The sequence below is a fragment of the Podarcis cretensis genome (assembly GCF_951804945.1).
Source record: "Podarcis cretensis genome assembly, chromosome: 1".
Classification (NCBI taxonomy): domain Eukaryota; kingdom Metazoa; phylum Chordata; class Lepidosauria; order Squamata; family Lacertidae; genus Podarcis; species Podarcis cretensis.
In genome coordinates, this window is record NC_137170.1 from 130,523,118 (window position 1) to 130,550,336 (window position 27,219).

General features: G+C 45.1%; 2 protein-coding genes across 2 annotated transcripts in view; both read left to right on the plus strand.

Annotated features, from left to right (window-relative positions):
- Nucleotides 1-27,219, plus strand: part of KIAA2012 — a 176,296-nt gene that overhangs the window by 117,205 nt on the left and 31,872 nt on the right. The gene's annotated exons all lie outside the window — the stretch shown is intronic.
- Nucleotides 1-27,219, plus strand: part of NOP58 (NOP58 ribonucleoprotein) — a 35,618-nt gene that overhangs the window by 386 nt on the left and 8,013 nt on the right. Inside the window, exons 2-13 of the mRNA XM_079979070.1 lie at nucleotides 1,906-1,982; nucleotides 3,940-3,992; nucleotides 4,833-4,957; nucleotides 6,727-6,863; nucleotides 8,709-8,773; nucleotides 11,200-11,334; nucleotides 15,140-15,285; nucleotides 18,935-19,061; nucleotides 20,534-20,697; nucleotides 23,207-23,341; nucleotides 25,004-25,065; nucleotides 26,369-26,520. Coding sequence (XP_079835196.1) covers nucleotides 1,906-1,982; nucleotides 3,940-3,992; nucleotides 4,833-4,957; nucleotides 6,727-6,863; nucleotides 8,709-8,773; nucleotides 11,200-11,334; nucleotides 15,140-15,285; nucleotides 18,935-19,061; nucleotides 20,534-20,697; nucleotides 23,207-23,341; nucleotides 25,004-25,065; nucleotides 26,369-26,520 — 1,378 coding nt within the window. The remainder of the gene's footprint in view (nucleotides 1-1,905; nucleotides 1,983-3,939; nucleotides 3,993-4,832; nucleotides 4,958-6,726; nucleotides 6,864-8,708; nucleotides 8,774-11,199; nucleotides 11,335-15,139; nucleotides 15,286-18,934; nucleotides 19,062-20,533; nucleotides 20,698-23,206; nucleotides 23,342-25,003; nucleotides 25,066-26,368; nucleotides 26,521-27,219) is intronic.

A 27,219-nucleotide genomic window follows, 5' to 3' on the forward strand; every position in this document is an offset into this window, starting at 1 on the left:
CGGTTTCTTTCCCTGCCACACCCCGACATTTTCTGGGGGGCTGGCAGTTCTTCCCGCTAAGCTTAAAACTTGTAACCCTTCCTGGGGAATCATGCTGTGCTGTTGTTTAGTTGTGTCCGACTCTTCGTGACCCCCTGGACCAGAGCACGCCAGGCACTCCTGTCTTCCACTGCCTCCCGCAGGTTGGTAGCTTCTTGTTCTTCTGATCTTGTTGGATCAGACAAGAGTCCTTTCTTCTTCCACATCCTGTTCCCCACAGTGGCCCAACCTTTGGGAGGCCCCCAAGCCGGGGGAGGCAGGAGTGAATTTTACCAGATTTAAATATGGCCCCAGCTATGTGGCATATTATCTGGAGGAGTCAATCCTACCAACAGTTATCTGGATCTGTCCTTCCTGTGAGCACTCAGGGCTGATTTTACTAAGAATGGATAGGTTTGATCTTCTTGCAGTCCATGGGACTCTCAAGAGTCTCCTCCAGCACCATAATTCAAAAGCATCAATTCTTCATGACCGGCCTTCTTTATGGTTTTCCCAGTAGTGATGTATGGAAGTGAGAGCTGGACCATTCAAAGAAGGCTGATCGCCGAAGAATTGATGCTTTTGAATTATGGTGCTGGAGGAGACTCTTGAGAGTCCCATGGACTGCAAAAGGATCAATCCTATCCATTCCTAGGGAAATCAGCCCTGAGTGCTCACTGGAAGGACAGATCCTGAAGCTGAGACTCCAATACTTTGGCCGCGTCATGAGAAGAGAAGACTCCCTGGAAAAGACCCTGATGTTGGGAAAGATGGAGGGCACAAGGAGAAGGGGACAACAGAGGACGAGATGGCTGGATAGTGTTCTCGAAGCTACCAGCATGAGTTTGACCAAACTGCGGGAGGCAGTGGAAGACAGGAGTGCCTGGCGTGCTCTGGTCCATGGGGTCACAAAGAGTCGGACACGACTAAATGACTAAGCAACAAAAACAGTTGGAAGGGACCACGAGGGCCAACCCCCTCCAGCACAGGAATGTGGGGTTCGAACTCCCAACCCTGACATTAAGCTGAGCTATCCCAGCAGTCTATTAGTAAATGATCCTTAAAACAACCCTGTGAGGTAGCCTCCTCCATCCTGGTGGCCTCCAGCTGTTTTGCACTGCAGCTCTTAGCCATGTTGCCTGGGGGTGTTGGGAGACGTAGTCCAAAATGTTTGAAGGACACCAGGGATGGGGGGAGTATTGCTGTTACAGCAGATTTAGGTAGGGAGAGGGAGAGAGATAATTGGTTCAGGCTGCCTAGAGAGTGAGATTTTAGCTGGGGACTTCCTAGTTCACAGCTCTTGCCTTTTACCAGCTCTCCTGCGTTGCATCCACCTGCTCCATTGTATCCCATTGCACCCATTTCTGCCAAAAGGAGGGGACTGTCTTATTTTGCATGTTGGAGTCTACTTTGTTTAGGATTTTGCTGGTGATCTAGTGTTGATACAGCAAGCTTTGTGTGTTCACTGAAACAGGGTTCTGGGCAATGTAGAGAAGGAAAGTGAGTCTTTAGGGTTTATTTCTATACACCTTTACTTAAATGTCCTGTCTTTACTTCTGAGTAAAGATGCATAAAATTAGGCTACATGGAACACGATTAATTTTGTACCTGTGACAGACATCTTGATTGAGATGTCAAAGACCACAGGCTTTTCCCTCTATTTGAGAAGCAGCATGTAAGTTTACTGAATACTTTTAAAACATGGCATCTCACACTTGCAAGTAGATTTTTCTCTGGTTAAAGATGTGGCAGAGAGTTGGTGTGGTGGAATGGCTGTTTTCTACATTGGAATTGCAGAGATGTTTTGTGCATTTCATCTTACTTACATAGCAGCATTGAATCTTGTCAATTTTGTGTGTATTTAGTCTTACTCCTTATCTGTCATAGGTTCTGGATGAGAAGAAACTCCAAGAAATTGACAGCTTATGGAAAGAATTTGAAACTCCTGAAAAAGCAAATAAAGTGTAAGTAACTTTCTCAAGTAACTTATTTCATTCCAGTATAGAGTACACCTTCATCTCTCTGCTCACATAGGAATCACTGTTTTTTGCCTAGCACCAGTCCTTGGATTATTTTGTACACACAGCTCCCTCTTAGAGTTATAAATCTGCTAACATTTCTCCTCCACTGTTGACATGACAACTCTATAGATGCAGTTGGATGGCAGGAGCCTTGCTGTAGTGGAAAGGCTTGCAAAATATTTTTCAACAGGATTAATATCACTCAGAAGTGAGGTTTAGCTACAACCATGAAACAGAATGTGTTGATAATCTTAGCTCTGCCCCTCAGGCATAATTAGACCCCCCAGGCCTCCCCATTTGGCCTGCCAGGCCATTTTGTACAAACCATGGCCACCTGCCCTACAGCTGACATAATATATTAAATCAGTTGTGGGGCAGGTAAAATCACATCTGGGGCAGAAAGGGTTTTGCAGGCACCACTCATTGGCGCTGCCCGCAAAGCTGTTTGCAAGGTGTTTTGAAGCCACAGCTATCAACTAGCTGTCAGGGCTTTAAAGCACATCACAAGCGTTTCTGCAGGTATCTACAGTCAGCTTATTGTTGGTGCTCTTGAAGAGCAGACTACACAACTGTAATTCTGGCTGTACCTGGGAATTTTGCCCCCCTGAAAAATCCTGGTGCAGGCATGTCCAACCAAAAGTAGCCTGAGATCTACCATCCAATATAAAAAACTGACAGTGATCTTCCATACTCTCCCATTGTCACTCTTCAACTTAAACATATTATATTTGGCTGAACTTACGATAAAAATAATAAATGATAGTCGCTTCCATAAAACCTGAAAAGTTAATCATAAATCAATATTTTTTAAATACATACTTTGTATAATTGCAATAACATAAAAAAAGAACATTGAGGACAGGGTCTTACATAATCAGAACATGATGCATGGATTGTTGTTCACAAAAGCTCATGCCATAATAAATGTGTTACGTCTTTAAAGTACCCCAGACCCTTGCTGTTTTTCAAATGAGTCGGGCACATATCGACCACAGCGGTTTCCCCCATAGTTTGAAACAGAAATTGGGTAAGCTCAACTGCAGAGTTGACAGCCTTCAAGCGCCACATTAACTGGATGAAACCCATAGAAGCCCTTTCCCCTGGATCCAACCCACCCTTTCCTTTCAAGTAAACCTAAACCTTTCTCTCTTTGAGGAGCCAGCGCCCAGGGCTACACACACACACACACCTCCCCACGTAGGCGGGATAGCAGCCAGGAAGAGTCCCCTACTCCCTCGCCACTTGCTTTTCCTTCTCCTTCAATCGACCTGTTGGACAATGCTGCTGTAGTGTGTCTGAAGGGGCCGGAGTATGAAATAATTTTGGATAATAAATTTGATCTTATTGGAGTCAGAAACAATGAGGTATGCTTAGATAAAGGTAAAGGGACCCCTGACCATTAGGTCCAGTCGTGACCGACTCTGGGGTTGCGGCGCTCATCTCGCTTTATTGGCCGAGGGAGCCGGCGTACAGCTTCCGAGTCATGTGGGCAGCATGACTAAGCTGCTTCTAGCGAACCAGAGCAGTGCACGGAAACGCCGTTTACCTTCCCGCTGGAGCGGTACCTATTTATCTACTTGCACTTTGACGTGCTTTCAAACTGCTAGGTTAGCAGGAGCTGGGACTGAGCAACGGGATTCGAAAGGTTAGATATAGTAATAACTATGTTTTTTGTCATTATTCTAGAATAGTTCTCTAGCAAGCCTTAAATATCTATGGTTTAGTAGTAGGAAGCTATTTGTCAATCAGACTTAATAGGTTCTGTTTTTCTCTTTGGTGGGTTAACCTGATGGGTCACTGCAGACTTTTCATTTTTCAAGTTTCTTGTGTTTTAGAAGTTGGTAGCTGATACTCTGTTCCCCATGATGCTGATAAAAACTGTTTGGTATATTTTATTTAGAGTGAAACTGAAACACTTTGAGAAGTTTCAAGACACCACTGAAGCTCTTGCAGGTAATCCCTTTCTTTCTTTGGTGGCTGGCTGATCTGTTCCTGGCAAGCCTAGAATCATTAGCTGTGAGAGTAGCTGACTTTTTTCTAGTGTGTTTTAAAACTTAATATTACTTATTAAGTCCACAAAAAACCCACCCCACCCCCCCTGCTAATGCAAGTTACAGTGGTACCCATGGTTAAGTACTTAATTCGTTCTGGAGGTCCGTTCTTAACCTGAAACTGTTCTTAACCTGAAGCACCACTTTAGCTAATGGGGCCTCCTGCTGCTGCCACGCCGCCGGAGCACGATTTCTGTTCTCATCCTGAAGCAAAGTTCTTAACCCGAGGTAGTATTTCTGGGTTAGCAGAGTCTGTAACCTGAAGTGTATGTAACCCGAGGTACCACTGTATTTGTGGCACATCAGCAGTTGGTGGTCGGAAAGGACTAATTTTCATGTAGCTTACGAAAATGTGCTTCCCTTCCCTTCTCCAGATGAATACCTCTTTATAAACCCAGGCAAATTAATGTAATCAATATGGTGTGCCTCTGTGCTAGCCACCCAGACACTGCCTAAACAAATGATGAGCAAATTTGCCTCCATCTGAATGTGTTAGCTCAGTGGGATTTTATAGCAGATTGCAGCCTTCGAATTGGAGGGAGTAAAAACTGGCTTCCTGCTGTCACTGATGCTTCCTTCGTAGAACTGAATCTCCAATTTTTGGTCACTGCCACAGAGACAACAGATAAAGTTCGGTGGGTGGTCAGTATTAGTACATATTTTGTTCCATTATGAACTTTGCCAGGCTGGGAATGTTAGACAGTCTGCATGTTGTTTACAGTGATGTGCTTTCTCCTTTAAGCATCCACTGCTCTGGTAGAAGGCAAGATCAACAAGAACTTAAAGAAAATCTTAAAGAAGATAGTTGCCAAAGATGCACACGAACAGTTGGCCGTAGCAGATGCCAAACTGGGAGGTGTAATAAAGGTAAGTTCTGGTTTTTATGTGCCCTGGCGATGTGGTGTTCAGATGAGGTGGTGTTCTCAAGGCCTGTGCTAGTCTTCTTTATAGCTCCAGAACAATGAGTTTGTGCTGCATATCTTCCCTGTCCAATGCTCTGACACGACCTTTTCGCTGCATCCAGAAATGATGTGTGCTTAATGTAAATTAATCAGTGATGGCTGTTGATGTTTGTTTTGTTGGTACTGATATTCTGGGACCATGCTTTTTGCTTACTTCATGATTATTATGATTATACACTGATTACAGCGTACTTACATTTACTAAGGGCTGCATACAGATTAAAAACCAAGGCAGTCCTTGCCTTTAGACTTGGATTTTAGTATAAAAGGTAAAGGGGCCCCTGACCATTAACTCCAGTTGTGACCGACTCTGGGGTTGCGGCGCTCATCTCGCTTTATTGGCCGAGGGAGCCGGCATACAGCTTCCGGGTCATGTGGCCAGCATGACTAAGCTGTTTCTGGCAAACCAGAGCAGCTCACGGAAACGCCATTTAGCTTCCCGCCAGAGCGGTACCTATTTATCTACTTGCACTTTGATGTGCTTTCGAACTGCTAGGTTGGCAGGAGCAGGGACCGAGCAACGGGAGCTCACCCCGTCCTGGGGATTTGAACCACCGACCTTCTGATCGGCAAGTCCTAGGCTCTGTGGTTTAACCCACGGCGCCACCCGTGTCCCTCTGGATTCTAGTATAGCCATTACAAATTAAAAATACAATTACAAATCCGTCTGAATATTTAATGCATCAACCATAAATCCACAGAGATGCCATGGACCACCTGAATGAAGCTCACCAGTTTGGGAACCCCTGTTGTAGTAGGCATGATACAGAAGGAAAAGATATGGGGAGGGAAGAGGAAAACAAGTGAATTCAAGTACAGTCGTACCTTGGAAGTTGAATGGAATCTGTTCCGGAAGTCCATCCAACTTCCAAAACGTTTGGAAACCAAACCTGTGGAAGCCCCATCAGTGGTTTGGCTTCCAAAAATAGTTCACAAACTTGAACAGCCACTTCTGGGGTTGTGGCATTCAGGAGCCAAAACATTCAAGAACTAAGCTGTTCGAAAACCAAGGTACGATTGTACTAGTTCTAAATAAGCTTTGTTGATAATGCACTGGATTAAAGTACAGTGGTACCTCGGGTTAAGTACTTAATTTGTTCCGGAGGTCTGTTCTTAACCTGAAACTGTTCATAACCTTAAGCACCACTTTAGCTAATGGGGCCTCCTGCCTCTGCTGCACCACCAGAGCACGATTTCTGTTCTCATCCTGAAGCAAAGTTCTTAACCCGAGGTAATATTTCTGGGTTAGCGGAGTCTGTAACCTGAAGCGTATGTAACCCGAGGTAACACTATAATAGGTTGTTAGGGCCACATTTTTTGGATTTTTTTGCTATCTCCTGTGTCTTGTACTATCTTTACTTCTTGACTTGTGAAGAAGTATGGAGATTAAAAAAAGGTTAACAGGGAAAGGTTTGAATTAATGTCGACATGAAAGCTAGTGCCTTCGTTTTTATCCAAAAGGCTAAGTTGGTACAACAGTTGGTTGCCAATTTGCTTAAATAAGAATTTTCAATGGTTATTTCACTTCTAGGAACTGCAAGATAGCCCTGCTTGTGGCTTTGTGTTTGAGTACCTTACCTTTCTTAGGTTCTGTTGCTGTTCAACAGCAAACAAATTTGTTGTTGCAATAATATCAAAGTGGGGATCGCCTTCTTCTTTTCCCTCCTCCTGCAGGAGAAACTGAACTTGAGCTGCCTGCACAGCCCCATGGTTACTGAATTGATGAGAGGCATCCGTTCTCAAATCGAAGGGCTGATCACTGGCCTTCCGTCACGGGAGATGGCAGCTATGTGTTTAGGCCTGGCACACAGGTAATACAGACATCTTGCCAGCCCCTACTTGTTCGTTTCTGTGCTCTGTATAACTTTCCCCCGGAGGATACCGTTTTCTGCGAGGTGGAATGGCAAGCTTTGGCCCCAGCATCTACTTACAGCACAGTCTTGTACAGTGGTGCCTCGCAAGACGAAATTAATTCGTTCCGCAAGTTTTTTCTTCTTGCGAGTTTTTCGTCTTGCGAAGCACGGTTTCCCATAGGAATGCATTGAAAATCAATTAATGCGTTCCTATGGAGACCGCTTGCCAGGCTGGCGGTGCGGAGAAGGGCTTTTCTCCCCACCGCAAGCCTTCAGGACAGGTACGGGAACAGAGGGGAAGGCACGCAGCGCTTCTCCTCTGTTCCCGGGGCTTGCGGTGGGAGGAGGGTTTTTCCTCCCCACGCCAACATTCAGAACAGCATTCTGAAAGTTGGCGGTGGGAAGGAAAACCCTCCTCCCACTGCAAGTCTTCAGGACAGCCATCCCAAGGCTGGCGGCGGGAGGAGGTCTCTCCGCCCCACCGCCAGCCTTCGGAGCAGCCTTCCGCCCCACCGCCAGCCTTCGGAGGAGGTCCGAGGACAGTGGGGAAGACGCGCCGCGCTTCCCCGCTGTCCCGGAGATTTCCCTATGGGCTTTCGTCTTGCGACGGAAGCCCATAGGGAAATTCGTTTTGCGAAGCACCTCCAAAACGGAAAAACCTTTCGTCTAGCGGGTTTTCCGTCTTGCGAGGCGTTCGTCTTGCGGGGCACCACTGTACATGTTATCGTATTTTTCGCTCTATAGGACGCACCGGACCACAAGACGCACCTAGTTTTTAGAGGGGGAGATCAAGGAAAAAAATATGCCCGCTTCTCCCAGAGCTTCTCGGGGCTGCTGGGGAAGCCCGGGTTTTCCCCCCAGCCCCAAAGAGCTGGGATCCATCCCCCTGGCTGTCTTGGCTTTGCCATAGCCGCGCAACCTCTCCAGCTGGGAGCTAAATCTCTCCAGCGTGGCTAAAGAAGTGTGGCTAAAGAAGCCAAGGCAGCAGGCGCGATCCATCCCGCTCGCTGCCTTGGCTTCCTCTTTAGCCTTGCGCAATCTCCCCCGGCTGGAGAGGCTGCGCGTGGCTATGGCAATTCCCCCACCTCCTGCAAAAGCGAGGTGCGGCTCCTGCGGGCTTTTCTACGAGGAGGGAGAAGAGACTGACTGGCCGCTCTTGGGGGCTTTTTCTGCCTGCCTCCCCCCTGCATTCGCTCCATAGGACGCATAGACTTCCCCCCTTAGTTTTTAAGAGGGAAAAAAGTGCGTCCTATGGAGCGAAAAATATGGTAACTTGTACAAGTTAGTCCTGCTCTCAGTTCTGCTGGGTTTCTTCCAACTCGCTGAAACGCTTGTGCCTGTAGGGAGCAATACGAGGAGCAAACACGGAGAGCCGCTTTTCACGGCTCTCTGCCTTAGACTTCTTGCCTGTAAAAACACAAGTCAGAAAATGAAAAGTGAAAGGATGAATCGCTGCACCGTCAGCAAAGATGAACACACCATTGCAGTCAATAGCAATGCCTTTATAATTACAGTGGTACCTCTGGTTATGTACTTAATTTGTTCCGGAGGTCCGTTCTTAACCTGAAACTGTTCTTAACCTGAAGCACCACTTTAGCTAATGGGGCCTCCCGCTGCTGCCGCGCGATTTCTGTTCTCATCCTGAAGCAAAGTTCTTAATCCGAGGTATTATTTCTGGGTTAGCGGAGTCTGCAACCTGAAGCGTATGTAACCCGAGGTACCACTGTATTATTGGGGGGGGGGGAGAATCTGTGTGTCCTGTGCATTATTGTACATAAAGTTTATATCCATGTCTGTTTTCAGCCTCTCCCGATACAAGCTGAAGTTCAGCCCTGACAAAGTTGATACCATGATCGTCCAAGCTATTTGTGAGTACAGTTGGAAGTTAAATATCTCGATATGTCTGCAACCAGCTTTTGAATTCTTAATACAGTCGTACCTTGGAAGTCAAACAGCTTAGTTCTCGAACGTTTTGCCTCCCGAATGCCGCAAACCCAGAAGTGAGTGTTCCGGTTTGTGAACTATTTTTGGAAGACGAACGTCCAGCGGGGCTTCCAATTGGCTGCAGGAGCTTCTTGCAGCCAATCAGAAGCCACACTATGGTTTCTGAACGTTTTGGAAATCAAATAGACTTCCAGAACTAATTCTGTTCAGCTACCAAGGTACGACTGTACCAGTACTGTACCAGTAGCCACAAACATTCTGCTACCTAGTTTGCCTCTGTATAGCGTATTTTTGTTTTCTATCAACCCTTCTGAAGGATCAGGAACTGATCCCTTCTGAAGGATCTTGGAACTGATGTCAGGATGGCTGTCAGTTACTCCCGTTTTCCTCCATAGCTCAGGGTGATGTCAAGAGGAGGGAGGTGCAGGGCCAGTGATTAGCATAAATTTGGGCTAGCTAGGTGGGCCAGCAAAACATTTGAATGCTTTCTATTTGCATAAAAGGTTTTTTGTTGTGACCGCAAAAGCAAATTCAGTTTTTCTCACCGAGTTTTTAGAGAGGCTTATGTGATCCCACCCACCCCCATGCTGTGTCAGATGATTGTTGGAAATCTGACCAAATCAGCCTGTTAAAATAACAGCAGTAAGTGAGAGGCAAACCTCCTTCAATAGCCACAGAAGGATGCTGTTTCTAGATATTGTAACCACCACGCTACCTGGTTCTCTAGTAGGATTTTTGAATATGGATCAGCAAGAGCCTATAGTCTTGGGCTTTTCTTTCCGAGGATGAGATGACTGTGTGAGATAGAAACAGCTTCTCATTGTCGATTGAAGATAGCTAGGGAATGGGGCTGAGGGCTGCATTTATTTATTTGGTATACCGTATAATTCAATGATAAGTATTTCACCAAGCTGCAGTTTCTGTGGCCGCCAGTAGGTGGTGGTGGTGGTTGGGGAAACGTGAAGGGGGAGGTTGTTGTGCTTTCTTCAAGGTGTAAGGCAGGCATGGCCAAACTTGGCCCTCCAGATGTTTTGGGACTACAACTCCCATCATCCCTAGCTAACAGGGCCAGTGGTCAGGGATGATGGGAGTTGTAGTCCCAAAACAGCTGGAGGGCCGAGTTTGGCTATGCCTCGTCTAAGGGGACGGGGTGTTGTTGGTTAAGGGTGAGCTGGATGGGGTAAGGGAGCAAAGTAAGTAGGTGTGGCAGCCCCAGATAGTGATATCATTTAATAATAATAATAATAATAATAATAATAATAATAATAATAATAATAATAATAATAATAATAAAATAATTAATAATAATGCACCACTGACAAATGGGTGTGGGTGTTGTTTTTTCCATGTGTGGGAAATAGGAAACAGATAAATGGGTATTTTCTAACAGCGATGGTAACTTTTTGCACCGTTCCTCCTGCTAGTATTTGGAATGACTTGTATAATTGGCTACTACATCCTTGTTGATCTTAATGGGTGCAAGTGTCGCAAGATTTCTGGATTTCCTCTTGTTCACGAGTCTCTTTCAACTACAATTAAACTTAACTTATGTTTTAAAGGTGAATGTGCAATCTGCTATTGCATGGAGCTTAAATCGCAAACACTTTGCTCCCTGCCCCTGCCCCTTTTGCCCCTGTTCTGCTAGGAAATAAGCCGTGGTTCCTACTTAGCATTATATCTGAATTTGGAGTCATGCTTTGTTCCTCAGCAAACAAGTCATAAGTGATAAACTGGGAACAAACTTTGGTTACAGCTCAGGATTTGAAAAGAAGCAAGCCATGAGCTCAGCTTGGCGCATAACTAAGCCAAACCATAGCTTAGTTCCCAGCAGAAGAGAAGTGTGGATTAAGTCCTGAGCATTTCTAAACTATGGTTTAATGTGAGATACCTGAAGGAGCGTCTCCACCCCCATCGTTCTGCCTCGACACTGAGGTCCAGCTCCAAGGGTCTTCTGTCGATTCCCTCGCTGCGAGAAGTGAGGTTACAGGGAACCAGGCAGAGGGCCTTCTCAGTTGTGGCACCTGCCCTGTGGAACTCCCTCCCACCAGATGTCAAAGAGAAAGACAACTACCAGACTTCTAGAAGACATCTGAAGGCAGCCCTGTTGAGGGAGCTTTTAATGTTTGACAGACTACTGTATTTTAATATTTTGTTGGGAGCCGCCCAGAGTGGCTGGGGAAGCCCAACCAGATGGGTGGGGTATAAATAATAATTTACTGTTGTTACTGTTGTTATATTATTATTATGTAGAAACCAGGCCAGTACGTTTCTTCCCTGAGATCCTAGGATAGCTCAAGTCTAGTTTCTAAAGTGAAACTGAGCTCATGTCTTTTGTGTTTGTCTACCGCAGCTCTCCTTGATGACTTGGACAAAGAACTGAATAACTATATAATGCGGTGTCGAGAATGGTATGGATGGCACTTCCCTGAACTGGGCAAAATCATCACAGATAATCTAACCTACTGTAAATGTGTGCGGAAAATTGGTGAGTAGCGCTGGGCTCCTTAGATAAAAGGCGCCATCCAACATCACACCAGTAGACGCAGTAGGACTTGCCTTCCTCTCCTCCGAGCTGCAGCCCCCACGCATTTCCCCAGCATTCCAGAGCAGATTTTGGGGGTGAGCAGGGGGCTGCAGGAGGGAGGAGATAAAATAAGAGGTGTGTTGTGCAAGCAGAAACACCACAGTTGGATATCAGCCACATTGTGGCGTATTAACTGCCTTCGAAATTGTACATTACAGTGGTGCCTCGCAAAACGAAATTAATCCGTTCCGTGAGGCTCTTCGTAGAGCGGTTTTTCCATCTTGCGAAGCAAGCCCACTGACAGCTTAACGGATTAGCGCTATTAGCGGTTTAGCGGCTTTTAGCGGATCAGCTGCTTAGCGGCTTAGGAAAAGGGGGAAACCCGCAGGAACTCGCAAGACATTTTCGTCTTGCGAAGCAAGCCCATAGGGAAATTCGTTTTGCAAAGCGCCTCCAAAACGGAAAACCATTTCGTCTAGCGGGTTTTCCGTCTTGCGAGGCGTTCGTCTTGCGGGGCACCACTGTACATCCTTTTTATGCTGGAGATCCACAATGCACAACATCTATCCCTGCTGTGCGTTATATGTTGGACTGCCTCTGAAGGCAGTTGAAAACTTCGGCTAGTGTAGAATTCAGCAGCCAGGTTGCTCCCCGGAGCAAGACTGTTTGAGCATGTTATCCCAATTCTGGTCCGACTGCACCGGCTACCATTTAGTTTCTACGCCCAAATCAAAGTGCTGGTTTTGACCTATAAAGCCTTAAATGGCTCAGGACCGCAATACCTCAAGGACCGCCTTTTTCCATATGAACCTACCCAGACCCAGAGTTCATCTTCTGAGGCCCTCGTTTGTGTGCCTCCTCCTCAAGAGGTTCGGAAGGTGGCAACACGAGAACGGGGCCTTCTTTGCAGTGCTCTCCCTAGGGAGGTTTGCCTGGCACCTTCATTATACACCTTTAGGCGCCAGGCAAAAACGTTCCCTTTTAACCATGCCTCAGGTTGACCTGATTTACATCCTATGCCCTTTTAAAATGTGGGTCTTTGGGGGGGGGAGTTACTGGGCTGTTGTTTTTATTTTGATTATATACTTTTTTATATATTTATACTTTTGTTCTGTGAACCACCCTGAGACCTCCTGGTATAGGGCAGTACAGTGGTACCTCGGGTTACATACGCTTCAGGTTACAGACTCCGCTAACCCACAAATACTACCTCGGGTTAAGAACTTTGCTTCAGGATGAGAACAAAAACCGTGCAGCGGCGGCACAGTGGCAGCAGGAGGCCCCATTAGCTAAAGTGGTGCTTCAGGTTAAGAACGGACCTCCAGAACGAATTAAGTACGTAACCAGAGGTACCACTGTATATAAATTCTAATAATAATAGCAATAGTAAAGGTAAAGGGACCCCTGACCATTAGGTTCAGTCGTGACCAACTCTGGGGTTGCGGTGCTCATCTCTCTTTATTGGCCAAGGAAGCCGGCGTACAGCTTCCGGGTCATGTGGCGAGCATGACTAAGCTGCTTCTGGCGAACCAGAGCAGCGCATGGAAACTCTACCTTCCCGCCGGAGCGGTACCTATTTATCTACTTGCACTTTGACGTGCTTTCGAACTGCTAGGTTGGCAGGAGCAGGGACCGAGCAACGGTAGCCCACCCCGTCGCAGGGATTCGAACCGCCAACCTTCTGATCAGCAAGCCCTAGGCTCTGTGGTTTATTAATAGCTATATTTATAAGTCCTGCTATTGCCTACATTCTGTAGAATTCTTCAGTAATTGCGCAATGAAAAATACCAAAGAGCAATGAAGATAGAGCACGGAATGCTAAGCAAATCTATGGCTTACCATGGCTAAGAAATCTTGCTGTTGCACAGAGAAAAAATGGTGTCCACTTTGCTGCTCCCTCACTTCTGATGCTACCGCCGCCGCCATATTAACAGAAACTTTTTTTCTTTTGATGTATTTTTAATCTTACGTTGGAAGCTGCCCAGAGTAGCTGGGGAAACCCAGCCAGATGGGCAGGGTACAAATAATAAATTGTTGTTGTTGTTAAACTAAGCCATGGTTTGGTTTAGCAGTGTGTCCAAACCAAGGCTTGTGGTTTATTTTGCTCCAGAAAAATCACGAGTGTTAACAAAGTTCTTATCATCTGATTATCACTCATGGTTTGTTTGGATTGAGGCAAACTACAACCCTGGGTTTGGGTACAACAGTAAGACAAACCATGAATTTGTTCCTGGTGGCAAGAGAGGAGCTAAGTGGTTGTGATTTTCTCCCAACATGTTTATTCATGGTTTGGCTTGGCTTGGCTTAGCATTGCAAGCTAACCAAGCCATAGTACAGTTTCCTTTCTTTTGTGTTGGAGTTGTAAACCAAAAGAAATGAAGAGCAAGAGCCGATTGTTAATAACTCACTGTCATCGGCCCACTCACAAATTCTACATAAATGGGAACTAACACCACGCTGTAGAGATTACTATATCAAATTACCATGTTTTTCGCTCTATAAGACGCACCAGACCACAAGATGCACCTAGTTTTTGGAGGAGGAAAACAAGAAAAAAAATATTCTGAATCTCAGAAGCCAGAACAGTAAGAGGGATCGCTGCGCAGTGAAAGCAGCAATCCCTCTTGCTGTTCTGGCTTCTGGGATAGCTGCGCAGCCTGCATTCGTTCCATAAGATGCACACACGTTTCCCCTTACTTTTTAGGAGGGGAAAAGTGAGTCTTATAGAGCAAAAAATACGGTAAGTATAATGTGGAAAGACACAGCTGCCTGTCTGTGGTGGAGAAGTGTTCTTCAAAGTCACAGCTGATTAAGACTTTGAAGAGCCCATCTGCTCCCATGTTTGATTTTCTGCAACCCTGTGACACCGTGTTTAGAGGAGTTCTTGGCAACTTGAGATAAGACAGGCACCCGGTTATCTGTGCTTTCCAGAACCTGTTGAAGACAGTTTTGTTTTGACAAGCTTTTGCAGTTGAATGGAAAGGGCTCTGCCTTAGCTGTTTGTCTTACCACGTTTTTAAATCGTATCTTCAGGGTTTTGTTTTTTTAATTTTTAAGAACTATTTCCCCCTTACGTCGTAAGTCATCTCGGCACATATGTTCATAAGCAAATAGATGTTAAATGTTTTAAAACTTGGCTTCTGTCACGGCTTGCCGTTCATTCCAACTCCTTTACAGTGCTACCTCTGGTTGCAAACGGGATCCGTTCTGGAGGCCTGTTCGCAACATGAAAAGAGCGCCACCTGCAGTGGTGCGTCTGCACACGTGTGGGTTGCGACTCGCCGCTTATACGCATGCGTGTGGCGTCATTTTGCGCGAGCGGCGAAACCCGGAAGTAACCCTTTCCGGAACTTCCGGATCACTGCGGGACGTATCCTGAAAGAACGTAACATGAAGCGGGCGTAACATGAGGTACAGTGGTGCCTCGCAAGACGAAATTAATCCGTTCCGCGAGTCTCTTCGTCTAGCGGTTTTTTCGTCTTGCAAAGCAAGCCCATTGACGGCTTAGCGGATTAGCGCTATTAGCGGCTTTTAGCAGCTTAGCGGATCAGCTGATAAGCGGCTTAGCGGCTTAGGAAAAGGGGGGGAGAAGGGGGAAAAACCCGCAGGAACTCGCAAGACATTACATCTTGCGAAGCAAGCCCATAGGGAAATTCGTTTTGCGAAGCGCCTCCAAAACGGAAAACCCTTTCGTGTAGCGGGTTTTCCGTTTTGCGAGGCGTTCATCTTGCGGGGCACCACTGTATGACTATATTTTGCTTCCCAGGAGACAGAAAAAACTTTGCCTGTTCTGACCTGTCGGAGGCCCTCCCTGAGGAGGTTGAGGAGGAGGTGAAAGCAGCTGCAGAAATCTCCATGGGGACTGAAGTGTCAGAGGAAGACATCAGCAACATACAACATCTCTGTGACCAGGTGATGACGATGGTGGTGTCGTTTTGTCAAAAGTTTATTTCATTGGCTTATTTGCATTATGGATTTACTCCTCTGAAATTCACTTGGGGAGGATGGATGGATGGATTTGGAATTCGCAGTTGGTCCAAAACGAAAACAGTGATTTAAGTCAAAGCCCATACCTCCAGCGTTGCTCACAGTCGATGTGCAGCCTGCATTGCTACTTCAGTTGAGCCTAATTCTGTTTTAAATCTAAAGTGATCCAGCCTAACTGGCGGTAAATCCTAAAGAAGCAATTTTGGAAAGCCTTTCAGGCCAACATTCTTGATGGCAATGATGATTTCCATGATGATGCTTTCCCTGACGTATAAACCATGAGGGTTGCACAGTCACTACCTCTTCTGATGCCATCTCGAATAGCTAAATTAAAGACATTAAAGTCGGCATAATGCGAACAGTTTTTCTGAGATTTGCAGCAGAAGCATTGCCGCAACTTATATTCAGATGCCAAAATATTTCACTTCCACTTCTGTATTGAATCATAGAATCATAGAGTTGGAAGAGACCACAAGGGCCATCGAGTCCAACCCCCTGCCAAGCAGGAAACACCATCAGAGCACTCCTGACATATGGTTGTCAAGCCTCTGCTTAAAGACCTCCAAAGAAGGAGACTCCACCACACTCCTTGGCAGCAAATTCCACTGTCGAACAGCTCTTACTGTCAGGAAGTTCTTCCTTATGTTTAGGTGGAATCTTTTTTCTTGTAGTTTGGAACCATTGCTCCGTGTCCGCTTCTCTGAAGCAGCAGAAAACAACCTTTCTCCCTCCTCTATGTGACATCCTTTTATATATTTGAACATGGCTATCATATCACCCCTTAACCTCCTCTTCTCCAGGCTAAACATGCCCAGCTCCCTTAGCCGTTCCTCATAAGGCATCGTTTCCAGGCCTTTGACCATTTTGGTTGCCCTCCTCTGGACACGTTCCAGTTTGTCAGTGTCCTTCTTGAACTGTGGTGCCCAGAACTGGACACAGTACTCCAGGTGAGGTCTGACCAGAGCAGAATACAGTGGCACTATTACTTCCCTTGATCTAGATGCTATACTCCTATTGATGCAGCCCAGAATTGCATTGGCTTTTTTAGCTGCCGCGTCACACTGTTGGCTCATGTCAAGTTTGTGGTCAACCAAGACTCCTAGATCCTTTTCACATGTACTGCTCTCAAGCCAGGTGTCACCCATCTTGTATTTGTGCCTCTCATTTTTTTGCCCAAGTGCAATACTTTACATTTCTCCCTATTAAAATTCATCTTGTTTGTTTTGGCCCAGTTCTCTAATCTGTCTTTTGAAGTGTGATCCTGTCCTCTGGGGTGTTAGCCACCCCTCCCAGTTTGGTGTCATCTGCAAATTTGATCAGGATGCCCTTGAGTCCATCATCCAAGTCGTTGATAAAGATGTTGAATAAGACTGGGCCCAAGACAGAACCCTGTGGCACCCCACTAGTCACTCTTCTCCAGGATGAAGAGGAACCATTGCTGAGCACCCTTTGGGTTCGGTCAGTCAGCCAGTTACAAATCCACTGAGTGGTAGCATAGTCAAGTCATGGTGGCAAATCTGCTTTGGCTTTAAACATGCCAAAGTACCACCAACCCACTATACCTTCCTTTCTTAGTTGAAGGACTGTTGGCAAGAGCTGGCTTTTTCATCATTCATTCATTTTCAGAGTAGTTTCTACAGTTATATAAGAAAATACTGATTTGATTATACTGGGCTGGGGAGGGCGGGATATAAGTAAAATTTTATTATTATTTTTTATTATTGTGAGGTTTAATAAGTTAACTTTTATTTGGACAACTTTTCTGCTTTAATTTACTGGAAGGAGAAAAATAATCATTCCCTTAATAATAATTTAAACAATTTATTTACCTAAAACAATAACATGTATCCATGTTTGTTAACTGATGTGGTTAAACGATTAAAAAAACACACACATTAGACTGAGTTTTAGCACACATGAAAAACTTAAAACAAATCCTTATTTCCTGACGAATAGCCTTTGAACTATAACGTAACTTAAATAGAAAACTATCTTTAGAAAGATTTTCCCTCCGAAAGCATTTTATTTTAAAAATCAAATTTAAATTTTAAAATGTATTTTTTAAAAAAAAAAAAATCACTGATTTTTATCCACCCTGTCTTAAATGCATGGTAAGACTTTCTGTTCAGGTGATGTTGACATGCATACTTTATTCAGGCCCCAGAGCTCAACTGGATGATTGCCTGGTGTGTGTGTGTGTGTAAGGAATGGGATGCGGGTGGCGCTGTGGGTTAAACCACAGAGCCTAGGACTTGCCGATCAGAAGGTTGGCGGTTCAAATCCCCGCGACGGGGTGAGCTCCCGTTGCGCAGTCCCTGCTCCTGTCAACCTAGCAGTTCAAAAGCCCCTCAAAGTGCAAGTAGATAAATAGGGACCGCTCTGGCAGGAAGGTAAACGGCGTTTCCGTGCACTGCTCTGGTTCGCCAGAAGCGGCTTAGTCATGCTGGCCACATGACCTGGAAGCTGTACGCCGGCTCCCTCGGCCAGTAAAGAGAGATGAGCGCCACAACTCTAGAGTCGGTCACGACTGGACCTAATGGTCAGGGGTCCCTTTACCTTTATATACGTCTCTCTCTGTGTGTGTGTGTGTGTGTGTGTGTATTCCTCCTCTAAATAACTGGAACCATCTCACCTTAGGAATGTCTTGACTCCCTTACAAGTCTGCCCAGTAGTTAAAATTAAGGTTCAGGTGTTTGTTCATCTTGTCCGCTGGTGGGGTTCTGATGTCTCTTAAAATAAGGATGATGATGATGATGATGATGATTTATACACCGCCCATCTGGCTGGGTTTCCCCAGCCACTCTGGGTGGCTTCCAACAAAATATTAAAATACAGTAGTCCTTCAGATACTAAAAGCTTCCCTAAACAGGGCTGCCTTCAGATGTCTTCTAAAAGTCTGGTAGTTATTTTTTCCTTTGACATCTGGTGGGAGGGTGTTCCACAGGGCGGGGGCCACTACCGAGAAGGCCCTCTTCCTGGTTCCCTGTAACTTCGCTTCTTGCAGTGAGGGAACTGCCAGAAGGCCCTCGGCGTTGGACTTCTCTTGGGTTTTTAGTGTATGGTTTAGACATTTGTTAAATATTCAGTCTAGAATTTTATGAGAGGTTTTTAGCATATTAAGCAATAAAATCCAAACTCTTTTACAGAAGGATAATAAAAGGCAATATATCAAAAGAAAAGAATAATATAGAAAAGGAAAACATAAAATACAATACTCATGTTTCTCATAAAAAACAATTATATATATCTCTGTAGAGCTCTTTATCATTTTATCTCGTTTATCTCAATCTTCCATTCACACACTGAGAGTTGAATCTCGCCTCCCATCTCCCCCCTGGTTCCCCCCATAATTTTGTTAAATGCATTCTCAGATTGCTAGATTTTTTTAAAAAAAAACATGTTCACGTTTTATACACCGCTTTGTAGAATTTCTTTCAGAAAAACGATGTTTCTTTACAAAATGCTAGCTAGGAGAACTCAAATTTCTGTAAATCACCTTTGCCAGGTTTTCTTCCTTGAATTCCTTTAGCGGCTCCCCTTTGCAGGCCTTGACCATCCCTGTTTCATATTTCAGGTAATCGAGATATCGGACTATCGAGCACAGCTGTACGATTATCTGAAAAACAGAATGATGGCCATCGCACCTAACCTCACGGTCATGGTGGGAGAGCTGGTGGGAGCGAGACTCATCGCTCACGCAGGTAAGTTTGACGCAATGGGGGGGGGGGCGTGTTGTGCTTAACTGTCCTTCACTTCGCAACAACAAAAGGACACAAGTCCATTGACCAAGACCGGCTTTGTGAACCTAGAGGCTTTTGGTGACTGTGAAATAGAAGCCTAGAAGTCGTCGGTGATGATTTTGTCCTGAAGTTTGCTTGATTTCATCTCGAAACATGAAGGCAACTCCTAGTCACTACCTCTTCTGAGACAACTTCTGGGCTCTGCTGTAGTTCCTTCTCCTCAGCTGCCTCCCCCAAATAAAACCCAACCAATGCCTCGTTTATTGGTATCATTTTGCAAGGCAGAATAACCTGGGTTGAATTATGTTACTGCCGATTGACAGATTACCGGTATGTATCGGCTTCTATAGCATGGGTAGCTAACCTGTGGCCCTGTAGATGGAAGTTCAATAACAAGTGAAGGAGCATTGGTTTGCCACCATCTCTCTTCTGCAAGATTGCCATTCAGAGGCTGGTGTTTATATTATTAGTATTAGTATTATTATTATTATTACCCTGCCCATCTGGCTGGATTTCCCCAGCCGCTCTGGGCAGCTCCTGACAGAATACTAAAAACACAATAAAAGATCAAACATTAAAGACTTTCCTAAACAGGGCTGCTTTCAGATGTCTTCTAAAAGTCAGATACAGTGGTACCTTGGGTTACAGATGCTTCAGGTTACAGACTGCTAACCCAGAAATAGTACCTCGGGTTAAGAACTTCACTTCTGGATGAGAACAGAAATCGTGCTCCGGCAGCAGCGGGAGGCTCCATTGGCTAAAGTGGTACCTCAGGTTAAGAACAGTTTCAGGTTAAGAACAGACCTCCAGAACGAATTAAGTTCTTAACTTGAGGTACCAATATTTATTTATTTATTTATACATACATACATACATACATACATACATACCCTGCCCATCTGGCTGGATTTCCCCAGCCACTCTGGGCAGCTCCCAACAGAATACTAAAAACACGATAACAGGTCAAACATTAGAAACTTCCCTAAACGGGGCTGCTTTCAGATGTCTTCTAAAAGTCAGATACAGTGGTACCTCAAGAACAGAAATCACATGGCAGCGGGAGGCCCCATTAGCTAAAGCGGTACCTCAGGTTAAGAACTGTTTCAGGTTAAGAACAGACCTTTGGAACGAATTAAGTTCTTAACCTGAGGTACCACTGTAGTTGTTGATTTCTTTGACATCTGATGGGAGGGTGTTCCACAGGGCAGGTGCCACCACCGAAAAGGCCCTCTGCCTGGTTCCCTGTAACCTCACCTCACAGTGAGGGACCCGCCAGAAGGCCCTCGGAGCTGGACCTCAGTGTCCGGGGCTGAACAATGGGCGTGGAGACCTCCTTCAGGTATATAAAGCTTGAAACTTGGTTCTTTTGCCCGAGTCCTCTTTCGAAGGCTTCTAATTCTTGCAAACTCCTGTTGCATCTTTTCTTAACGCAGGCTCTCTCTTGAACCTGGCTAAGCACCCAGCGTCAACGGTTCAGATCCTGGGAGCCGAAAAGGCGCTCTTCAGAGCACTGAAGACTAAACGCGACACACCCAAGTTCGGTCTGATCTATCACGCTTCTCTTGTGGGGCAGACAACAGCCAAGAACAAAGGAAAGGTGAGGTGCTCTAAAACACACGTTGCTTTGTGATTCCTTGAACCTGCATTTACAGGTAACTAAGGAACCAAGACTTTCGACATTTGACTTTGTCTCTAGTCAGGCTTCATTGTAAGTCTAAATTTGGTATTTTCCAGATTTCTGGGGTGACACCCCTCTCCAAACCCTCTCTGCCTTGTGGCTTTTTTATATTTGTTGTCGTTTAGTCATGTCCGACTCTTTGTGACCCCCTGGACCAGAGCACGCCAGGCACTCCTGTCTTCCACTGCCTCCCGCAGTTTGGTCAAACTCAGGCTGGTAGCTTCGAGAACACTCTCCAACCATCTTGTCCTCTGTCATCCCCTTCTCCTTGTGCCCTCCATCTTTCCCAACATCAGGGTCTTTTCCAGAGAGTCTTCTCTTCTCATGAGGTGGCCAAAGTATTGGAGCCTCAGCTTCAGGATCTGTCCTTCCAGTGAGCACTCAGGGCTGATTTCCCTAGGAATGGATAGGTTTGATCTTCTTGCAGTCCATGGGACTCTCAAGAGTCTTCTCCAGCACCATAATTCAAAAGCATCAATTCTTCGGTGATCATCCTTCTTTATGGTCCAGCTCTCACTTCCATACATGACTACTGGGAAAACCATAGCTTTAACTATACGGACCTTTGTCGGCAAGTAGATGTCTATTTTTTATATATTATTGGAAGCAAAAGAAGAGAGGCAACCTGAAAATGTAGCTGAAATATTATAAATACAGTGGTGCCTCGCAAGACGAAATTAATTCATTCCGCGAGTTGCTTCATCTTGCGGAGCGCAGATTCCCCGGGTATTAACAGCTTTAAGAAAAAGGAAGCAAACCCACAAGACGTTTTCGTCTTGCGAAGCAAGCCCATAGGGAAATTCGTCTTGCGAAGCAACTCAAGAAACAAAAAACCCTTTCTTCTTGCGCGTTTTTCGTCTAGCGAGGCATTCGTCTTGCGGGGCACCACTGTAGTAACAATAAACACCCTAGTTGTTTCAATTTCATGATAGCCTTCTCATGAATTCAATTCCCGTCCTTGCTTATATGGAAGTCCTTTCTGTCTCTCTCATATATATATATATATATATGTGTGTGTGTGTGTGTGTTTGTGTATGTTCTTTTATCTGTTCTGTCTCATATATATATATATGTGTGTGTGTGTGTGTGTGTGTGTGTGTGTTCTTTTATCTGTTCCTGTAGCAATAGACCATATTTTTCTGTGTATAAGATGATTTTTTTTTGCTTTTAAAAAATCAGCAAAAAAATGGGACTCATCTTATACACAGGTGGTACACAGGGTTCTGGCGCGAATTGCGGTTTGCCGACTCAGACCAACCAAAAAAGAAGCTTAACAACTTTTAGGACGATCACCCCCCAGAAAGCTCAAGAACTTTCAGCCGCCGATCGTCCCTGGACATGGCGAGCGAGGGGAGCCCAGCTGGCTCTGGCTGAGCTCACCCAGTGACGGGGCCCTGCAAGTCAAAGACAGCACTCGCTCAGTAGCTATCACTGAGCAATTGGTGCTCAGCTCCACTATTCAAGCAGCAGCAGGAGGAGGAGGAAGAATAGCTCGCATAAAAACCCACTCGCATAAAACCCACTCGCATAAAAACCCACTACCACCCCAAGTGCCGCTGCTGCCACTGCTGCTCTTGTCAACCAGCCACCGTGGTTTTGGCAACCCTAATTTATAATGATGACGATGATTTATTGTTATTATTTTACACCCCAGCCAGAACCAGGTTCAGAGCGGCTAACACCAATAAAATTAGAATAAAATCTAAAAGAAAAAGAAAAAAATGGTTAATTAACATACGGGTTAAAATACAATTTAAAATGCAGCCTCTTTTTAGTTGTAGCCCATAAATCGAAACCATAAGGGGAGGGAAACATAAGGGTCAGACAGAGTCCAAACCAAAGGCCAGGCAGAACAGCTCTGTCTTGCAGGCCCTGCGGAAAGATGTTAAGTCCCGCAGGGCCCTGGTCTCTTGTGGCAGAGCGTTCCACCAAGTCGGGGCCAGGACTGAAAAGACCCTGGCCCTAGTTGAGACCAATCTAACCTTGTTATTTGTGGACCGTAAGCTCCTCCATGGGGCATACCAGGAGAGGCAGTCCTGTAGGTACTGATTAAGAAATACTGATTTCTTAATTTTGGTTCAAAAAAAAAAATAGAGGCTGCCTTATACATAAGGGCGTCCTATGGTATTCCTATTCTGATTTATGATTTATAAATATTTCAGTGAAGGAAAAACAATGAGTCTATTTAGTCGTGGTGAAAGTTATGTATTTGTTTTGAAATCCTAGGCTTTCACTGTTATAAAAGCAGCTTGTTATTTTTCAACAAAGGAGACCTTTGTGAGCATTCATCCATCATTGCCTTAAACTATGAGTAGAAGTTCCCTTTGTGCTAACCTGTGTTGGCATGACTTGGAGCACCATGGGCAAAGTCAACCGCCAGCTTGGTTTCATTGGGGGGTATTTAATTTAATTTAATTTTTCTTTCCAGATCTCACGAATGCTGGCAGCTAAAACAGCCTTGACTATCCGTTACGATGCTCTCGGAGACTCGAGCAGCGCGGAGATGGGAGCGGAAAACAGGCTGAAAGTCGAGACAAGGCTAAGGCACTTGGAGGAGAAAGGGGTGAGCCTGCAAAAACATGGAAAGACAATTTTATGCTTTATTTATTGATCTCTATACCGCCCTATACCCGAAGGTCTCAGGGTGGTTCACAAAAAGGATGCTTCTCGGTGGTGGCGGCAGTCCTCACACTTTGCCTAAAGTACTTTATAGAGTCTAGTGATGAAGCTGGAAGGTGTGCAGAGGAGGGCAACCAAGGTTATCGGGTCTGGAAACCGAGCCTTATGAAGAATGGTTGAAGGAGCTGGGTACGTTTAGCCTGAAAAAGAGGAGACCGAGAGAGGAGATATGACAGCCATCCTCAAATATCTCAAGAGCTATCACACGGAAGAGGGAACAAGCTTGTTTTCTCCTGCTCTGGAGGGTAGGGCGTTGCGTACTCTTCAGGTTATATACGCTCTAGCGGGAAGGTAAATGGCGTTTCTGTGCGCTGCTCTGGTTTGCCAGAAGTGGCTTAAGGTAAAGGGACCCCTGACCGTTGGGTCCAGTCGTGACCGACTCTGGGGTTGCGGCGCTCATCTCGCTTTATTGGCCGAGGGAGCCAGCATACAGCTTCCGGGTCATGTGGCCAGCATGACTAAGCCGCTTCTGGCGAACCAGAGCAGTGCACGGAAACGCTGTTTACCTTCCCGCCGGAGCGGTACCTATTTATCTACTTGCACATTGATGTGCTTTCGAACTGCTAGGTTGGCAGGAGCAGGGACTGAGCAACGGGAGCTCACCCCATCGCGGGGATTCATACCACTGACCTTCTGATCGGCAAGTCCCAGGCTCTGTGGTTTAACCCACAGCGCCACCCACGTCCCTAGAAGTGGCTTAGTCGGCCAATAAAACAAGATGAGCACCGCAACCCCAGAGTTGGTCACAACTGGACCTAATGATTAGGGGTCCCTTTACCTTTATCTGCTCGGCTCTTCCATTGCAACACAGCTCAAACTCAAGCTGCATTATGAAGGAGAAAATGGGCCATCTGGCATCAGGTGGGTGACCCCCCACTGATCTATCAAGATGACCCAGCTATGGGGGTGGGAAGTTCAGAATCCAGAGCAGGAGAAACATTAGACTTTGGAGAACTCCTGAAAGCATGAGGGGTGGGAATTGCAACAGGAGAAGGAAGGAAAGAGCCTTGCTAGATTTTGGCTTGGTTTATTCACACAGCATGGAATCTGGACTTCGGAAATGTCAAAGCACCGAACTTTTCGTTCTGCATATACGAGGTGGCTGTGGTTGACTCTCGACTTGATCAGCCCTCATCCACACTGTTTCTTAATTCCTTTTCTTCTGGGATATGGAACTGGCGTCTCACAAGAAGGCATGGAAATCCTAGGATTTGCTGTTAACCGCCCAGTAGAAGGAGATCCAAATAGTTCAGCCCACCCTTACAGATGTTTTTGGACTACAACATTATCAGCCTTAGCCAGACCCTATAATGATGGGGTTGGGGAGAGTTGTTGTCCCGAACATCTAGAGAACATCAGGCTTGCGGAGGCTGTTTTAGCCCAGCCCGTGTTTCTTCCGCGAGGGAAGAGCCATGGTTCCCCTGTTATTAGGAGTAGTTCACTCCAGCCTTTTTCTTATGAGAACCTTAATTCTTCTTAGCGATGTTGTGCCAACATTTTATCATCAGTCATTTCTTCCTCATAGCTGTGTCTTTCTCCCCCTCAGATAAGACGGATAAGTGGCACGGGAAAAGCCTTGGCCAGGGCAGACAAATATCAGCACAAGAGGTTGGTAGTTGTATGTTTTGTTTTGTTTTTCTTTTGCTTCCCAAATGCTTGGGTTTTAATTTTTCCTCACTGTCTCCTGCATTGGTGGAAACATTTTCAATATTCTCAGCGCAGCTTTGCTTGCTGCAAGCTGGGTCTCAAGTTGCATGTTTGGCTCGTTGCTAGCTCTCTTCTTTTTTTCCTTACCTTGGTGGTGGCGTTTTAGTTTAATACAGATTAATAATACAACTTTCGTGCATTATGAGCCGAAGGAGTCCAGATACCAGCCCATAGTGGAGAGAACACCACTTTTTTCCTAGTACAGTGGCACCTTGGTTCTCAAACTGCTAAAACATACATTTTTAAAGAAACCGGAAGCTTTTTTTATTAGGCATTTTAACAATAAGTATTCCAAAAGAAAATAAAAGAGTGCTTCTTTACGCAACAACAGCAGCCAGAATGTTGGAATATTGGAAAAACGAGTTAACACCAACCTTGACTTAACCAAAATGACAGCACTAATAAGACATCACTCAGTAGACAAGGTTAAAAAAGAATGGGATTACTTTAAAAATTATCTCCAAAATATGGTTCCAATAACAACACTTGTTGTGCCTAGACTAATTTCACAGATATAAGGGAAATTCCGTGTGTGTTTTTTAATAATTGAATACAGATTACTTAAATGTAAGAGAAGTGTAGTAGCCGCAAAGAGTTAGCAGGAAGTCAAAAAAGCATATAAGGAACATAGAGGAACAGAAAGAATGTGACTAAGGGAAAGAGAGAGAGAAAAGCAGAAATACGAAGATAGCTTCTTTCTAGGAACTTTATGTATAGAATATTCAAATTATGGTTTGTATTCCTTAAATGATTTTGTGTATTGGACAAATATTTTTTTTCCTTTTTCTCTTCGTTTTGATTTTGGATCATTGTTGTTGATTGTTTTTCTATTTGCAAAATTAACAAAGCATTTAAAAATTTTAAAAAATATATATGAAAGGCCGCCTCAGCTCCTAGTAACCAGCACCAGAGGCATAATTTGCCTGGGGAGGTTGTAGCCAGGGCCACAAACAAACAACCACACAGTCCTTTGGGAGGCAGAGATGCAAGAGGACATCAGAGGAGGGGGAAAAGGAAAGAGGGACAGAGGCCAGTGTTGTCCACGGCGCCCTTGACCATCCTTCAAGACATCCCACGGTTCGCTGGTTGAAAACCAGTGCCCAAAGACATTCAGGCTAGGAAAAGATGGGCATGATCTTCGGTTCTTGTGCTTTTTCCTTGCATTTTTTTAAAAACCAAAATAACACTCCTTTTGTCATTCAAGTGAAGTGAAGACCTACGACCCTTCTGGGGAGTCGACGCTTCCTCCGGTCCCAGGAAAGCGCAAACGTGAATTGGAAGACGAGGAGGAGATGACGACGACGACAGCAGCAGGCCCAGGAAAAGCAAAGAAGGCGAAAATAGTAGAAATCAAAGGTTAGTTGCTGTGCCTCTGGAATCTTAGCTGCGTCTAAAGTCACTTGATCGGCTTCCACCTCCTTTGTGTAAATGTACTTTTGTAAAATGGTTTCCCTGCCGGCCGTTGGACTCGCCACTATGCTCTCTTTGTGTAGCCTGAAACAAATTTGATGGGCTTCCCAGTCTGCTTGAAAGGTTCCGCAAATCATCTTCCATTCTGCCTCTTCCAAACTTCTGGAAAGAGTGCCTGGCATTTTGTAGCCAAAGCAGCAAGAGCCACATAAAGAAACTTCTTGTGTGTGTGGAGCTGGTGTTGGTGGGGAGATCAATCAGGTTTGGAGAAAGACAAAAACTCCTCAGGATAAGTCCCTAAAGCGCGGGGGGGGGGGGAGTACCTTCCAAACAGCCCAAAGGAAACTTTTTTAAAAAATAATTTTTATTAATTTTAAAAGATAAATTATAATATATACCACAAAACTTCACAACTTATACAATCTTTCTTCTTCTTCTTCTTCTTTTTTGGACTTCCATCAGCACCTCTGATGATCCACCGTTTTTGTCACTTCTAATGCATTTCTTAATTTCATATTGCCTTTAATTATCTTAACTAACCATCCTCCCCTTTATCCATTTTTGCAATAGTTCCAATAATTCACCTCACAAAACTTCTTGCAAACCTACAAACGTAGTCTGATCATCACAATTACTTTTCAAATA